At 40.6% G+C, this 17,789-nt stretch overlaps 1 protein-coding gene across 4 annotated transcripts in view; it reads left to right on the plus strand.

The window, feature by feature from the left end:
- Zc3h14 (zinc finger CCCH-type containing 14) overlaps positions 1 to 17,789 on the plus strand; it is a 46,350-nt gene that overhangs the window by 26,079 nt on the left and 2,482 nt on the right. For 2 of the 4 annotated variants that reach the window (XM_021663969.2, XM_060388018.1), the window contains 4 exons: positions 6,699 to 6,773; positions 11,626 to 11,785; positions 12,589 to 12,821; positions 16,025 to 16,145. In XM_021663969.2, coding sequence (XP_021519644.1) covers positions 6,699 to 6,773; positions 11,626 to 11,785; positions 12,589 to 12,821; positions 16,025 to 16,145 — 589 coding nt within the window. The remainder of the gene's footprint in view (positions 1 to 6,698; positions 6,774 to 11,625; positions 11,786 to 12,588; positions 12,822 to 16,024; positions 16,146 to 17,789) is intronic. The other 2 variants (XM_021663970.2, XM_060388019.1) reach the window with 2 other exon arrangements.

The following is a 17,789-nucleotide window of genomic DNA, read 5'->3' on the forward strand; positions in this document are numbered from 1 at the left end:
TACAAGGCACATACCTAAACATAGTAAAGGCAATGTACAGCAAGCCTATAGCCAACATCAAACTAAGTGCAGAGAACCTTAAGTCAGTCCCACTGAAATAAAGTTTGTTTTATATGTTCTAGCAGCTTTTTCTTTCATTCTTTTGGGGGCAAGGTTGGTTTTTTGATACAGGATTTCTTTGTGTAGTCCTGTCTTGTCCTGGAACTCATATTGTAGACCATGCTGGCCTTGAACACAGATATCCCCCTGCCATTGCCTCCTGAGTACTGGGATGAAAGGTGTGCACCACCACCACCCAACTCGTGTGTTTTTGTTTTTTTTCTCTATATTATCTGTAGATATTTGACTAGCAACCAAAGGCTGTAAATTTTTTGTTCTCTTTGTTTTGTTTGTCAGGGTGGTCTTGAATTCACTTGGAAGTCAAGGTTGATCTTGACTCTTTGATCCTTCTTCAAGTGCTCTTACTACAGCTATGTGTCATTATATTTGTCATCATATGGTATATCATATTTTTGCCTAGCAAAAGCTATATTTTTTTTAATAAAGAATTATTTTTCTGGGCTATGAAGTTAGCACAACAGGCACCTACAGTCTTGGGATTGATAAAGTAGAGATAGGAGGATCCTGGGGGCTTGCTAGCCAGTTAATGTGGCTGAATCAGTAAACTCAAGGTTCATTGAGAGAGGCTGTCTCAAATAAAGAAGTGATCGAGGATAACATCTGGTATTAACTGCTGCTTTGCACACACGTGCATACTGCACAGTGAGAGATGCACAGTAGACATCTTTTTAAGAGGCTTTGGTGAGTCCTGTCTTTATTTGCCTCCTTGTAAATCGTATAGCTTACCTGGGGAATAAACCAAAGTGAAGACAACTTTTTCAAACTAAGACCAAGATTGAGTGATTGTTTGTTTCCATGACAGTTTCTCTTTGTAGCCCTGGCTGTCCTGGAACTCTTTGTAGACCAGGCTAGCCTCAGATCTCACAGAGATTGGCCTGCCTCTGCCTCCCAGAAGGAGGGATTAAAGGCATCCACTACCATGCCTCGCAGACCAAGAATTTTTTTGTTTTGTTTTATTATGAGTTCTTTGAGAGATTGAAGTTTCAAACAGTGTGTGTTAAACATATTCTTTACATTCAAGTCTTCCCAAATTTGTGTCCCATTTTCTTACCCACCCAACTTTGGGCGCTCTCTCCCTCTCTCTCCCTCCCTCTCTCTCTCTCTCTCTCTCTCTCTCTCTCTCTCTCTCTCTCTCTCTCTCGACTAATTTGTTCTGCCCCAAATATCCCTAGGTATGTAGTCCTATACTGGAACCTGGTCAACTCACTAGGGGCTATACTCTTAGAGAAAACTGACTCTCCTTTCCCAGTAGCGAACACTTGCCAGAAGTGAGATTGTGTCCCTAATACCCCTCTCCATTCCGGGATTTGTTCTGGCTGGGGTTTGGTATCTCAGATACTGCAGGAATGCAGGTGGTTACTCCCGTGATGCTCGGTCCACTATTGCACAAGTAAGCATGTCTTGCCAGGCATTGGTTATTATTGTACAGAGCTCACAGCTGGAGAGAATTGTTTTTCTTTCTCCCCTGAGAGTGTAGATGCCACGTTTCAGCACTGTGAAAGCTAGCTAGTAGGGATGAAACTTTTCAGTTGTGAACCAGCCAGATTTTATTATGTCCCATAACTCAAGTATGTATTGTCTTCAGCCATAGGATCTTACCATTCCGTTCTGGACAGTAATGGGCCGTGTGTGTGTGTGTGTGTGTGTGTGTGTGTGTGTGTGTCTATGTGTATGGGCACTGTCTTTGGAAACCCATTAGTCAAAATTCCAAAAGAAGTAACTCATTCCTGAAGCTGAGTTTTTTTATGTGTTAGTCTCTGTTGCTGAGTCAGGACATTGTTGCCTTGTAACACGTGACTCCATTTAACTCTGTGTTAGGAAACATCATGGTAGTAGATTTCCATGTGTCTTTTTTTGAAAGGTCTTTACTGTCATTTATCTCTCCCATACTCACTGTACCTTAACATCTCCTTTATCCCACTTCAACACTTCCTGTTTGTTCCGCTATTTCCTTTTAACCCTTTACGCTAGTGAATTCTGTCTCCTCTTTAAAATTCCTCCCCATGGCTCCTTAGTAATTTTCTGACTTCTGTGGGTATTCCAAATGAAACACACATATCTGAAGATTCAAAGCTGGTCTAGAGAGATGCCTCAGAGGTTAAGAGCACTGGCTGTTCTTCCAAAGGTCCTGAGTTCAATTCCCAGCAACCACATGATGACTCACAGCCATGTATAATGAGATCTAGTGCCTTCTGGTGTATGTGCAGACAGACCACTGCATACATAATAAACAAACAAACAAACAAACAAATGAATGACTGAATAAATAAACAAATAAATAAATAAATAAGCGATTCAAAGCTAATGTCCACAGCTGAAAGAAAACATGGTGTTTGTCTTTCTAGGTCTGGGATACCTCACTTAAGATTGTTTCCAGGTCAGAAAGATTTTTCCTGTAAATCATTTGGGAAACTTTACTAGTAAAAAGATATCAACAGTCCTCAAGTGAATAGATAATTTCAACCTAGCCTCCATTAAAACTCCCTGCTTTCCTTTTTTTTTTTTTAATTTTAAATTAAGCCACCTGATCCTAAAACTTACATAGAAATCGGATCTAGAGTAATCAAAACTATTGAAAAAGAATAATGTTGGAGAGGGTCCTGTTTCTGGATTTGAAAATGTAATACAAATGCATAACAGCACCAAAGCCCGGCAGCCACACCCTCTTGACCAGCTAATTGGTGGATTTGTTTTGCTTTTTCTAAAGCAAGGGTGGTACGTTCAGTGACTACATCATTTTACTTACATCAGTGTGCAGGTGAAGGTTATTGTGTAAGTTTTTAAAAGATTTGTCTGTGGTCGTGAGTCCGGGCTCCATTCCCTGCCGTCTTCCTACAAAGATAATGCCAGGTGGTGCTGCTGTCACAGGAATGGGATATAAAGCAACCCAAAATAATCTGAAGCTCCAAAATTATATTTTAGTGGACAACAGGGTGAATGTATTTGCTTAATTTATGGAGTAGCTCTTCAGGATTCCCAACACATGAAGTAAATAATAGAAAGTTCTTTGGGTGTCATGTGTCTCTGCTCAGCCAATCAGAAGTCAGGATTATTTTTTATGTAATAATAGAGTTTATTTGCAGAGGAGCTGATGAGTAGGTAGGACGTAGAGGACAGTGCTCGTAACTATAGAAGAGAAAACTGGTCTGGTGTGCCTAACTTTTCACAGTGCAGATTCTTAGTTTAGAATGGTGTCACCTTGCCTTTTCAGTTATAGGTTTTAAAATGTTGTCACTAGCACTTCTAAAGATAACTATTGATTATTGCTTTCACTTTTGATGAAACGATTTAACGGGCTGTGAAAATGCCAGGAGTTTTATGAAAATGTCTTCAAGGTTTTCATCACCATCTCTACCAGTTTTCCTCTCACCAGAGCCAGCTGATGTAGGCTCTCTGACAAGTGCTTCTTGTTCACTAAATGAACTAGACAATATTTCCCATCTTTTGAGGAAAATAGCAACTGATATCAATGAAATTAAAGGAATGAAAGCAGCTATTTTGACAGTGGAAGCAAATATTTTTGACTTGAATGTTAGAGTGTCCCAGAACGAAGCAAAAATTTCATCTTTAGAGGTTAAAATGAATGAATATTCAACATCAACATCGGAATGCAACAGACAGTTGGAAGATTTTCAAGAGAGAATAGAGTTTGAATCGCAGTCAAAAACTACTGATGTAAAAATAATTGGCTTCCTAACAAATGTTGAGAAAGGTAAACTCTGCTTTAGGTGCCAGTCTTTTGCTCTTTCCACACTGTGACTAGCTCTAGTAGAGAAGCAGATCATCATAGAAGTTGAGGTTTTTGTTGCTTGGGGCTCTGTAACTTAACTTGGAGGTCTAGAATGTGTCAGAGTTCAGCACAGCTCTCATTTGTTTCTGTTGCTATTTTGAGGTATGGGGACAGAATACAGCGCTTTACACAAGCTGGGCTAGGCACGAGCTCAGTCATCTATAACACCTTAATTTTTGTTGGGAGCCAGCTGTGTTGGCGCAGCTTTAATACCATCAGCACTCAGGAGGTAGGCACAGGTAGGTCTCTGTGAGTTCAAGGTTATCCTGGTCCACATAACTAGTTCCAGGCCAGCCAGGCCTACATAGTGAAGCCCTAACCTATGTCCTAAAAAGGTGGTGGGAGTATATTGATTTGGGTCAGGTTTGGGTAAGTTACCTTTGATAGTTTCAAGTTGTTACTTTCCTGCCCCGGCCTCCCAAGTGACACCATGCCTGGCTTGGGGCAATGATTTTAAAAGTTGAATGGGCTTAAAGTAAAACTTGAGAGGAAATGATTCTCAAGTATTTCTGTGGTGTTAGTTTGCCATAAAAAACTGTTTAAGTTCATTACTGGTTCTGTAACTTAAAACATGTTAGTAGGTGTCCAATGGGAATACAGTTTAAGCAGATGATCTGTGAATTCAGGTCTGTTCTCCATGATTGTTTTGCTATGGTAATTTTCAAAGGAATTTATTCTCATTTGCTCATGTCAGTCTGGAGTAATGAAACTTAAGAAATAACTAATTACATAATAGCTGGTAAATGTTCACTGGAGTATACCTTGGCAAAACCTTGCCATTTTCTTGTTTGCATTCTATAAGCAAAGCCTGTCCTTGTGGAGCCACACATACTAGATACACTGAAAACTAGCATGCTTCAATATTTGGCCCCATACCAATTCTATCATCACATACTGTAGGTTTTTTGTTTGTTTTTTTAAAAAGATTTATGTATTTATTATTTATATAGTATTCTACCTGCATGTGTGCCTGCACACAGGAAGAGGGCACCAGATCACACTATAGATGGTTATGCACCATCATGTCGTTACTGGGACTTGAACTCAGGACCTTTGGAAGAACACCCAGTGCTCTTAACCTCTGAGCCATCTCTTTAGTCCTCACATACTGAATTTGATGCTTTTGTTCTAAATTAGAAATTATTTTACTAAATATCTGTTGATTAAGGACAGGAAGGGTTACAGTTACAGTGAAATGTGACATCGCTTGTCATAATTCATGTAGTTTCGGAGCATGGACAGAATCAGTTCATTGGATTTTGTTTTGCATTACAAATATCAAGAATGTTAGTGTAGTAGCTGGAAGGGTGACACTGTGCTTGAAAGCACTGGTTGGTCTTCCAGAGGACCCAGGTTCAATCCCCAGAACCCACGTGGCATCTCACAACTGTCGGTAGCCCTAGTTCCAAGGGATTTGACACCCTTTCTGGCCTCTATAGGTACCAGGCACACATCCAGTGAATATACATACTTAGAAACACTAACACATAGAAAATAAAAATAATGTTAGGAAGAAAAGAAAAAAATTTAGGATGATGTGAATGTGAAGGTTCTGTGTCTGTGACATCTGTCACCATGGGTTACCTGGGTTGACTCCGCTCACCTTGCTGACTAGGCAGGTAGGTGTACCTTTTCTCACTGTTCCCATTTTGCATACCTCCAAAAGTTGAAGAAAACAGCATTACCTGATAGAGACCACCTGCTAGAACTCACCAAACAAGGGCTCAAGAATATAGCGTGAATTAGTATTACAAATTTCATGTTAGAAATGAATGTTAAGAGCTACTCTAGAAGTAAGAAATACTTTACCTGATCAATTTAAAACTAGATCTATAGATTGAAATGGTTATTCCAGCTGTTCTCAACCTGTGGGGTGTGACCCCTTTGGGGATTGAACAACCCTTTCGGGTTGCCTCGGACCATTGGAAAACACGGATATTTACATTACAATTCATAAAAGTAGCAAAATTATGACATAGCAATGAAAATGATCTTATGATTGGGTGTCACCACAACAGGAGAAACTGTGTTAAAGGATTGCAGCAATAGGAAGGTTGAGAACCACTGGTTTACATTCACACTGCATCACTTGGTGACAAGACACTTCCCTCAGGGATATCATTCAGAAACTGAGGTAGCTCCCACAGTGTGAGATGACTGTGGAGCCACTGTTGAGCAGTGGGGCTTTGGGAAGCTTGTGGACAGTCTAACATGCAGCCAGTGGAGGATCTGGATTGCAGAAGTCTGGGTGTCATCCTTGATCCATTGTTCTTTACCCTCTGTCCAAGCTACTTTGTCTTTTGGGAATTTCATGCCAGGGTGATTGTAGAATATATTTTGGTTTTGTTTTAAATTCCCACAGATTTTGTTATCTTCAGAGATAAGGAGGTCATGGGGAAGGGGAGGCAGTGTTGGTTAAGTAGTGATGAGAGTTCAGAAAACAGACTTTCCACGTCTATGTGTAGTTGATTGTCGCCCATCTACTAAAGGCCCCATGGCCACAAATGACCAACTCCTGTTTATTCCACCATTTCCTTTTCCTTATTTCTTCAGTCTAAGAAACCTGGCCACCCAACGTGGGTGAACTAGGAGGGACTTTGCTGCCATTTTTGCTTTAAGAGAAAACAGTATTTTGTTTAACAGAGATATACTTGAAAACTAATATTAGCAAATTGTGTTGTACAAGCTTTACTGCTAAGACTTTCAAATAAATTCAAAGACTAATTTCTGAGAAACAAATGTTGATATTTGTGTTAAGCTTAGTGAAGTTTTAAAACTTCCATTCTAGGAACGCAACAGAGGCAATTGTTATCACGACTGCAAATTGATCCAGTCATGGTAGAAACAATGGAAATGAGCCAAGGTGAGTAATATGTACATTAGCACTGTAATGTGGCAGTTTTTTGTTGCCATTCCCATTTCTTATACCTCATTCAGTGTGTCACGTGTCTCTTAGATCCTGCCCTAAGACAGCACAATTAGATTGATGAAAAGATTTTAGGGCCAGGATGTAAGATCTGCATTTCCTTCATGTGTGGTGTTTTTGCCTCATTCATAAGCTTTTTTGTCTCCATGCCTCCCCGCTTTATCTCTTAGCTGCTCACTTTCTTGCTTTGAAGAGAGCCCAGAGTTCCTAGTCCACTTTTTCCCATCGTCACCTTCATGGCAGATTGTGTCCCTAGTTCATCCTCTGCCACCTTTGCTGTATTTCCAAAGCTCCTTCAGCATCCATCTTCAGCACCAGTTCTGGCTACCCAGTGGGTTGACCTCACTTGGAGTCTTATTCTCAGGGACCACTAACCCCTTGTTCTAAAGCCTCTGTCAGTTATTCTACTCATCCTAGATACACATTCCATGGGCTGCTTCAGGATTGGAGTGGGGGTCCTTATTTTTATCTGTGTCTTTGGTTTCCCAATCTCTGCCAGGTTCACATTTACTGCTTAATAAGTGCAGGAAGCAGTTGGATACCTGAAATTTTTTTCTTTATGACACTTTTATTATGTGGCCAAAGGTGACCTACAGTTTGCTGTTCATCTGTTTTCACGTCCAAGTGCTTAGAGTACTAGCATGTGCCATCATACCTAACACTTTTTTTCTTGTGTTTCCTGTGAAGCTGCCCTTTGCTGGCAGCTCTGGTCCTTGATTCTTTTTTTTTTTTTTTTTTTTTTAATTCTTATCTCTGCTTTCTGCTTTCTAAATCGTCTTCTCCCCTCAGTGAGAACTCTAGCTAATTCTCAAGTCCTGCCTATCTGAACGGGATGGAGTTACTATACTCCTCCAGCTTTAGTCCTGCTTCATCTGCCTTCTCCCTGTCTGAGTGCTAAGATGCCCCAACTTTGGTTTGCCTTCATCTTGCAACATTGCGCAGAAGAGTCTTGTTTTAAGTATGGTGGCCAAAGTTTGTGCTTTGTTGTGCCACTTTATCAGCTCTTTGTGCATTCTTTTTTATTTTTGTTTTGATTTCATTGCATAGCTCACTTGAAGCATTAGGTAGTTCTATGAGGCTTATGAGTGAGCACAGTCTTTATTCTGTCAGATTTTTTATTTCTGAGAACCATTCTGTTTCTTCATGTTCCTTTGATTTTTTTTTTTCTTCTTAACATACTGATTTTGTTTTGTGTATACAGTAATTTTGTTACGGGTTTGAGGATGTTAAAAGATGGCTTTGACATTTTCCTTTTCTCTCCTTGGTCTTGTTTTCTCTGCGTTGTTGGTTTTGAGTTTTATGATAGAGGTTTTTCACATGCAGTTTCTTGATTACCTGTTTTAACAGAGAATCAGCACACATTGATTGGAATGCTGTGTCTCTGAGTTTGGGGCATGTGTGTTAGACTTTGTTTTTGAATATGGATCCTGTGTAGAGAATGGTTTTTCTTGTAAGTCTAGTTTGGGAGCACCCTGAGTATTAGTACCACTTAGGTGTTCTTAGTCTGGTCAGCCTTGGCAATAAAAGTCTTCCAAATAATAGTCTGATTGTCAGAGTTAAGATAGCTCAGTCAGTACAGGGGAACCATGGAGGAACCTCAGCATTTATGTACAGGGTTTGCTTAATGCCGCTCCTTGTTTCACTGTGGAATTATTTGAGTATTGCTGGCATTTCTAGAAAATTTTGAAAGTCTAAAGCCACACTTTTTTTTTAAGACAATCTATGAAATGGGTAAAGGTTTTCGGGAAAGCTGCCTTTTAAACAAAATTTTCACAGTTCATTCTTGTTTTTTTTTTTTTGGTGTGGTACCTTTTTGTTATAGTGGGATGGCTCATCCTTGATTTTCCAGCAGTGATTTACAGGAAAGCACATACCTGGTCATTCTAAAGTCTTACCTGTAGTTGTGGGGGAGGGGTGTGGCACAGTTCCAAACATAAAATAGGTGTAGACACTTAGGCTTTAGGAAAGGCTTGTTGTTCTGAAGTGAACCTTCTAGCATGCCTCTCTCTCTTGCTCTTCTCAAGGTCCTCTTTGTTGCTAGTTCTTAGTCTTTGGAGAAGTCTAAATTAGATTGCTTTATTATTGTCTTAGAATCTGTTTCTACTCCTTTTTTTTTTTAACTACTATGGAAATATGGTTGCTCCTTTGAACTTGTTTTCTTTATGGACATATGCTGCTTTGTTTAAAAAAGCAAAACTCTTCACTGCCAATTTTGTAAGGCTTCAGAAAGGGCCAGAAAGTAAATGCTTGAGCTCATCCCAGGTCTCTCTACCCGCACAAACTGGAATTCCCTCTCTGCAGAGACTTGTTGTCACCTGTTGACATGTAGTTTCTTTTTCCATTTGTGTGTGTGTGGCATGTACATGTGTAGGCACGTTTGTGGGTCACAGGAATGTGTGCATGTGCATGTGGAGGCCTAAGGTTGATGATAGGAGTCATCCTCCATCACTCCACCTTCTTCATCAAGGCAGGGCCTCAGTTAAACCTGAAGCTTGCTGAGGGAGGCTAGTTTTGCTCTGGGATTCCTATTTCTGCATTCTGAATCTGAAATTATGGGTGGATCGCCACTAACGCCTGATAATTACATGGGTTCTGGGGATCCTAGCTACAATCTTCATGCCTGACTCAGCAAGCACTTTAGCCACAGATCAATCCCCTGGCCTGAGACCTAGATTCAGTGCACATTTCCTTAAACCTGGTAGCCTTTGACTACTCAGTGTTCTGTGTTTTTTCCAGCTTTTTATCCTTTTGTTTTCATTGTCCTTCATTTTCCTTTGCCTGCCCTTCTCTCCCACTGTTCCCTAAATGGCTAACTTTACCTTTATTTTCCTCTCATTATTTTTGTCTGTTCTGTGCCCTGCTGAGTTATAAACTGGGGAGAGTAACGGTGACATGGTGGCAGCATTCTTTAGACCCAGTCCAGGGCCCTGTCATTGAAGGGCTTCAGACTGCCTCAGTAACATGGGAGGGAAACTGCTGAGTGGGCTTCTTTGGCAGGGATAGCAGGGTCCAGCAGTAGTTGAATACCAAGTACAACACAGCTGCTCTTACCTACCTCTCTTCTCTCCAGAGGTCAAATTTTGAATTTTTAACTTTCCTTCTAAATAAGTAGGAACCCTAGAAGGACTTTAAACAAATCTAAAATTGAAATTTCTGTATTGGTTCCTCTCTGTACTTTCACCTCATCTCTTTCTTCCATCCATTTTGCCTTCCCTGCCTGTGGTTGCAGCCTCTGTTCCTGTGAAGCCCTGGTGGGTGATGGGAGTGTGGAGGATGTACTTTTTCTTTTTTGTGTGTTGGAGGAGGAAGCAAAGAAATTTTTTTAAATCTATCTTTCTATTTCTGTCGGTCTATTCATCTATCTATCTCTATCATCTATTTATGTAATCTATCCATATATATATGTATCTAATCTGTCTAATCTCTCTCTTTCTGTCTGTCTGTCTATCTGTCTGTTTATTTGAGACCTGTCTTTGAAGGATCTGTCTTTGTAGGCCTGGCTGGCTCGGAACTCACTCTGTAGATTTGACTGTCTTTGGACTCAAAGATACCCTCCTGCCTCTGCCTCCAGAGTGCTGGGACTAAAGGTGTGTATAACCATGCCCAACATGGGAAGAAAGTGTTTTATATCTGTTTTTCTAGAATACTATTGATTGTGTCACTTCCCTACTTAGGAATCTCTTACTGTTTTCAGACCAGAATCCACAATATTTAGGCCCGTGATTTGTTACATTTCTTTATCCTTTCTTAGCATTCCCTCTTCATACAGTCACATGCATCTTTTTAGCCATTCCATATTGCTCACTTTTCTCAGTGTTTTGTGAAAGTCCCTTCCTTGCTCCCTGTGTTTTCTTTACCTGCACTGACTTTCCTTGCTCTCCTCGTACTCATTCTCTTAATACTCATTTTACATACTCATCTTCAGCCTGCATTTCTTTGACTGTTCAGCTGGAGGAGGTACCCAGTGTTCTACCAACCTCTTCATTCCTTTTCTAGGCCTTGCTGTTTTAGAATTGTCCGTGTCTGATTTTTCTCTTCCTTTCTTTCTACATACCTAGAACAGTCCTTAGTTACTCAGTAAATATATATTCAGTGAATTAATAGCCTGAATTTTGGTCTACTTTTTTGTTGGCTTGAAAAGAACCAGCTAACTTTTGTCAGTTGATTGCATACTGATAGGTTATCTTACCCACTGTGAACTCAGTTTTTGTTACATTTTGTAAAGTAGACACCTATAGATACTGTAGATGACTTGAGCTTGTGGTGGCTTCAACTGAAGGTTATGGTGACACATTCATTCCCTTTCAAAATAGTTTTCTATGTACAGTTGTGTAGAAATTATGCTGACTGAATTTTTATCAGGCAGTGTTTCCTGTGAAATATCACTGTGAAAAATGAACAGAACTCATTTTGGAAAAGTAGTTCAACAGTTTTTTAATCATAATTTTAGGAAACATTAAGATTTTTAAATTCCTTCTGACTTTGTAAAAAGTAACTGTTGTCCTTTTACTGTGTTGTTAATATCCCAATAGATGTGATGCAGGAAACCTTTCTCTGCTGTAGGCACAGAAAGTCATTTGTAGTGTGACGTGAGCAAAGGACTATTTGAGTTCTCTGAAGAGATGTTTGGAATGGAATTAACAATCCTATTCCTGAGTAGAATTAGTTATGATTTTCCTTAAAATTAATTATAATTATATAAAAGATTGACATTCTTCTCACTTGTATGATTTTGAGAATAAAAGGTATATTCAGAAGTAAACATTTATGGCCAATTTTTTTGGCTCAGATTACTATGACATGGAATCCATGGTCCATGCAGACACAAGATCATTTATTCTGAAGAAGCCAAAGCTGTCTGAGGAAATAGTAGTGACACCAAACCAGGAGTCGGGGATGAAGACTGCAGATGCCCTGCGGGTACTTTCAGGACACCTTATGCAGACACGGTAGATGGTTTCTTTTTCTTGTGTAGCTACTTTGTGTGATTAGACAGGGCAGGTCAGCGGTATTTCCCAGCTTCCCTGCCCCTGTAGCTCCCACTAGATGGTGCTTTCATTGATTCACTGGTTAGGCTATGAATAGTTAGCCAAATTCAGTTTTCAAAAAGCCAAGTTCATCTTGTTCAGAAATTCATTAAATAGAAATAAAAGCTGAGTAGAATTTAACTCCATTGTTAAAGGGTTTAGTGTTCTGTTTTGTTTTTAAATGTACACCCAGAGAATCGAACTCTTAAAGCTGGGTAACCAAAATCAGGAAATTCTTCTGCAGGGTTTTAATAGCTTACTTAGGCTTGTGTGGTTCCTTCCTAAGAAAGCATACTGAGTGTTCAGTTAAGAAACACATGTAAAGTCAGTGTTTTATTTAAAAAAAAAAAAAAAAAAAAAAAAAAAAAGCTGCTTGGCAGGATGCTCTGAGCATCCATGCTAATTGTTCTTTGGTTTGGTTTGGTTTTTGGTTTATTTTCATGTTGACCCTATAAGGACCAAATGGACAATGGAGTCAGTTGCGAGGATATTGTCATTACTAATAAGTATAGGCTAGAAGGTCACTGGTGATGCTGCTGTAATTGCTGACCACGGCCATTGCTTGTTACAGTTCCAGTTTTGCTGTAGCAGGAGGTCATGTTAAGGCTATCTAAGTGAACCAACACAAAGCAAGGGAGTAACAGTTCTGCTGGAGAGGACTTTAGGAAGCTCAGCATTTTGTGTTTGTTTCCCTAATTCTATGGTATTTTTTATCTGTCTGGCAGAGATCTTGTACAACCAGATAAACCTGCAAGTCCCAAGTTTATAGTGACGCTGGATGGTGTCCCCAGCCCCCCAGGATACATGTCAGATCAAGAGGAGGAGATGTGCTTTGAAGGAATGAAACCCGTAAACCAAACTGCAGCCTCAAACAAGGGACTCAGAGGTCTCCTCCACCCACAGCAGTTGCATTTGATGAGCAGGCAGCTTGAGGACCCAGATGGTAGCTTTTCCAACGGTGTGTTGAGAACTCAGACTTGGCCTTCTCAGCCCACTGTCATTGAGAAGGGAGTCTTTGCCTGTGATATCTCAAGTGAATATTGGTTTGAGGCCTCACTTATATTTCTGTTTAGCCGCCTGTTTTCTGTCATACAAAACCATCAGTTCAATTTCATACTCCCCTTTGCCTGTTTCATGGTGTTCTGTGATGCTAGTGCTAAAATGAAGTCCAGTCAGTATGATCTAAAATACCTCTTCATTGTGATTGCCGAAGGATGAACCATCAATCTTGATGCATGTACCCGCAACAGTCTCATGATTAACCTGAGAGAAAGATGGATTTTGATGTTGGTGTTTTCCACACCATAGTAGGAGTTCTCTGAAAGGGGTTTCTTATCCAGCCTGGCAGGACACTTGTTTGGGGAACAGGAAAGGCCTTGTTTTGAAGCTCATAGTGGGTAGCACTCATGTGAACCCAGGTTCCACGCTTTCGGGGCACCGTGCTTCCACTGCTCCTTGCGTCTCGGGTACAGTGATGGCTGTGGCACCAGCAGTCGTTTATTGTTTCTTTCTTTTTTGGAGATTTATATTGGTTTGAGTATTTTGCCTGCATAGTATGAATGTGCAGCACGTGTGTGCCTGTTGCTCCATTAGATCCCGTGGAAATAGTTACATGCAGCAGAGAGCAGCCACGTGGGTGCTGGGACTGAACCTTAGTCCTCTGCAAGAGTAGGCAGTACAAGACGTTAGCCACTGAGCCATCTCTCCATCCACCACCAACCCTTTTCTTCCTATGCAGCGGAGTTAATTACTAATCTTAAAAATGAACAGATTCAAGGAAAAAAACAGTAAAAATTTTCAAGTGTTTCCTAAGTAATCATTTTCTTGGCAGAGACATAAAAATACATTGATAACTTTTTTTGTTATCCATTTAAAATACAGTAAACTAGAACAGTGAGTAAGAAACACTTGTCAGAGGCTCTATCTGCTGTGAGTCAAGTGTCACAGGGTTATGTTGTTGGTTTGTGGAGGGAGTTGCAAGTGTGATCCTAAGTAAAGCAAAATGTTAAGTTAAAACTGAAATAGGCAGTGCACATTTTCTGACCCTGCATGTTTTGTCTAAAATTTGGAAAGTTTAGTGTTACTACTCTCAGTTGTCAATTTGATAGCTTAACGCTTGGCTCTGTTAAGACCCAGTTTTATTTAAAGGTGAGTTTCCATACTAGATCTTGTTAGTATGTGGGAAGAAGCAGAGACAATGTGGGTAACATGCCAGTCAGGTTAACATGCCGGTCATGGATGCCTGTCTTGTATGAGTGTCGTGGCCTTTGTAGAGACAGCTGGGATGAGCAGAGCAGTTCCTTTGCCCCTTGCGGACTCTCCAGTTCTGCGCTGGGATGAAACTGTAGCAGTAAGAACCTCCAGATCCTGAAAGCTCTGGTCCTCACCTAGTGCAGGCAGGTTGAAGTTTTGTCTTTGGGTTAGTATTTGGGGGTGGTATTTGAGGTGCTAACTAAACACGCTATTTATGTTAAGGCACCTCTACTGCCCGTCATATGGTAGCACTTTACAGCTTTCAATACAAAGTGAATTTGCCTCTGAAATTTTAAATGTGAAGAGTTTTAGTCTCATGAAGTAAAATGTCAGGATAGGAAAACAAAGAGCTCTGACTTCTGTATATATTGCTTCACATTTTCATCACTAAGAGAAAGTTACATTGTAACTTAACTTTTTTAAAAGGTTAATTTTAAGCAGCTACTTCATTTTTCTGGCTGCACTGCTCTTTGGGATGTAGTCTTTCCTTTGTTCTAGGTCTTGATGTGTGTGTCACAGCCTTGTATATGGAGCAGTGCAGGGCAGGTTCCTCTGTGGATGGGGAAAAGATCATCTAACAGTGAGCAAGCTTCCCCTCCCTTTTCCCCTCCTGGGCTTTCTTTAGAAATTCTCAGGGAACTTTCATATCCTAAGTCTAAAATAAATTACTTTCTATTTTTCTTATTTTGCTTATGAAGCCCAGGGTCTTATGGATGCTGAGTAAGCATTCACTTTTGAACTGACTCCCAGTTCTGCTCTTTTTAAAGTAGCAAAGTAATTTGTATCAGGCATAACCTAATAGTCATTGAGGCTCCTGTCTGTGCCACGTGATGCTCTTTGTGCCAGTTCTCAGGTAGGGAGAACAGGCTCAGTCACCGGAGCAGAAATGTTGCCTTTGTATAGTCTGATTCTGAGCAAAGTTTATTCTGAAACTAAACATTCTAAAAACTTTGAGAGATGTTAGATTTTTGCTTAGTGTCTAAATGAGCTACTAACAAGCAAAGTCCGATTTGACCTGCCAGAGCTTGGACACTCTGCTGAAGTGAGAGTCGGCTCCGCAAACAGTGTAAACATAACACAAAACCCACTGATGATATCTGGATCAAAAGGCAGGATTATGGCCTTCATGTATGATTTGGTGCCATAAATTAGTTTCCTATAGATGTCACATGAAAAGTTAGCTATCCCATTCTCATGTGCCACAGTAATTGACATGACTTAACGCAGACACGGTGAACTCCACGGGTGAGGTGTATTCTCGAGGTCATGATCCCCGAGTCTGTCTACCTCTGCCACTTAGCATCTTCCTCCCAGCAGACCTCAGACATGTTACGAGGACCCTCTCCGTCCTCCTGCCCCACCTCCCATACCCCACAGATAGTGCCTGCTGCTCCATCTTTAGGTAAAGCTGTTTTCTTCCGAGAGAGCAGGGTGAGTTTGGTGCTCAGACCTTTACTGACTATACCTCAGCAATGGGATATTTTTTTTCTTTGGACATTTGTCATTTTGCTGGAATGTGAAAGTTATTTACATTTTTTTACCAGCTTGTGTTTTAAGCTTCAGTGACTTTGTTTTGTTTTATATATATATATATATTTTTTTTTTAATTTGACATCCTTCACTTTTATATTTCAGTTCTGAAGTAAGACTGAAATGAATTTAGATTTTTTGAATTCTACCAGTAGAATCCCTGTGTCCTTGAGGTTTTACAACAACCCTGGTCACCTTCCTGCTAACCTTAGGTTCTATTACTAGGACGGACTGTCCATATCACTTGAGTTATTTTGTTGGGCTGCAAACATGAAAGAACATAAAAATTTGAAACTCGGGTTTGGGGCTGATGTACTGACTAGATAGACCTTGTACTGAAATCCTAATTAACAAAATGCTCTTAATTCCTCTTTGAAGCTGAGATGACTGACTTGAGTGTGGCACAGAAACCAGAAAAACTTTTGGAACGCTGCAAGTACTGGCCTGCTTGTAAAAATGGGGATGAGTGTGTATACCATCATCCAATTTCACCTTGCAAGTGAGTAATAATATCAAGTGGGTATTTTCCATAGTCATCTCTACATCCTACAGCTTTCCATCTCGCCAGTTAAACATGCGTAAACACGATACTTGATACTTAGCATAACCATCCCTAGAGCTGCATGTGTGTTTTGAAAACAGTCTGTGTTTGGTACCTATTATCCTGAAATGTCTGGGTCCCTTGGGGACCCTATATATCAAATGTAACTATACAGTTAGTATAAATTTGTTCGCAGATAACCATCAGTTTTATTTAGGTTGGGAGTAAATTGATTTATATGAGTAATGAAAAATACTGTACATGTGGGCTAGTTTTCCTTACCAACTGGCTGGTTTAAGCCAGTGAGCTTTGTGAGATCATGTTTTTTGTTTTGTTGGTCCTACGATTGGACTATGTCCATGTTTTCACAGTAAGTACATGTTTATAGGTACATGCGTAATCATATGTGTAAGGGCTGTAGGAGGAATCTTTTTATAGTACAGTACACGAGTTCTGCTTACTGTTTCAGTAGTTACTTAAGATTTGGACATTCATGGCTAGAGAGATGGCTCCGTGCTTAAGAGCACTATATTCTTCCAGAGGACCAGCCAGGTTCAGCTACCAGCAACCACATGGCAGCTTACACAGTTGTCTAACTCCGGTTGCAGGGGACCTGACACCCTCACACAGACATACGTGCAGGCAGAGCATCAGTGCACATTAAGTAAATTAAAAGAAAATAAATGAAATTCTGAATTTAAAAAACAAAACATGATTTGGCCATTCTGTTAAAGTAGAAGCACTCAGACCTCTATAGTGTCTTGCCTTGAGTTACAACATGGTAGACTTCCTCCAGATCTGAACTACAGTTGTGTTCTATTTTGGTACTTAACTTCATTTTAAAAAGTAGTAATCGCCCCCACCCCATCCCCACTACAGAGGGGTGAAGCCTAAGCTTCATGTCCATCAGGCAAATGCTCCACTGGGCTTTGTCCCTAGTCCATTAATACTGTGTCTGAGAGACAGACTAGGTATGGCGTGTGTGCAGGTGCCTCCAGAAGCCCGAAGAGGACATCGGGTCCCCTGGAACTGCAGGTACAGGCAATTACTAGTAGCTGTCCAATGTTGGTGCTGGAACTGAACTCAGGTCCTCTAGAAGAGCAGCAAAGCGCTCGTAAATGCCGAGCTATCTTCTATACATGCAGTGTTTGTGAAGTCCGTCTCCAAAAACCTAATAGTCATTGAGATGTTAAACATGAATAATAATCTGTATACCTAAAGAAGCTAAGCAAGGAGGAGGACCCTGGGTAAGATGGTCAAACTTCATTTAGAAAGGCAAATGGGACAGACATCAGAAGGAGGAGAAAACGGAACAGGACAGGAGCCCACCACAGAGAGCCTCTGAAAGACTCTACCCTGCAGGGTATCAAAGCAGATGCTGAGATTCATAGCCAAACTTTGGGCAGAGTGCAGGGAATCTTATAAAAGAAAGACCTGGAGGGAACAGGAGTTCCACAAGAACCAGAACCAGACAATCTGGGCTGAGGGGTCTTTTCCGAGATTGATTCTCCAACCAAGGACTGTGCATGGAGATAACCTAGAACCCCTGCACAGATGTAGCCCATGGCAGCTCAGTCTCCAAGTGGGTTCCATAGTAATGGG

The sequence above is a fragment of the Meriones unguiculatus genome, chromosome 7 (assembly GCF_030254825.1).
Source record: "Meriones unguiculatus strain TT.TT164.6M chromosome 7, Bangor_MerUng_6.1, whole genome shotgun sequence".
NCBI classification, from domain to species: domain Eukaryota; kingdom Metazoa; phylum Chordata; class Mammalia; order Rodentia; family Muridae; genus Meriones; species Meriones unguiculatus.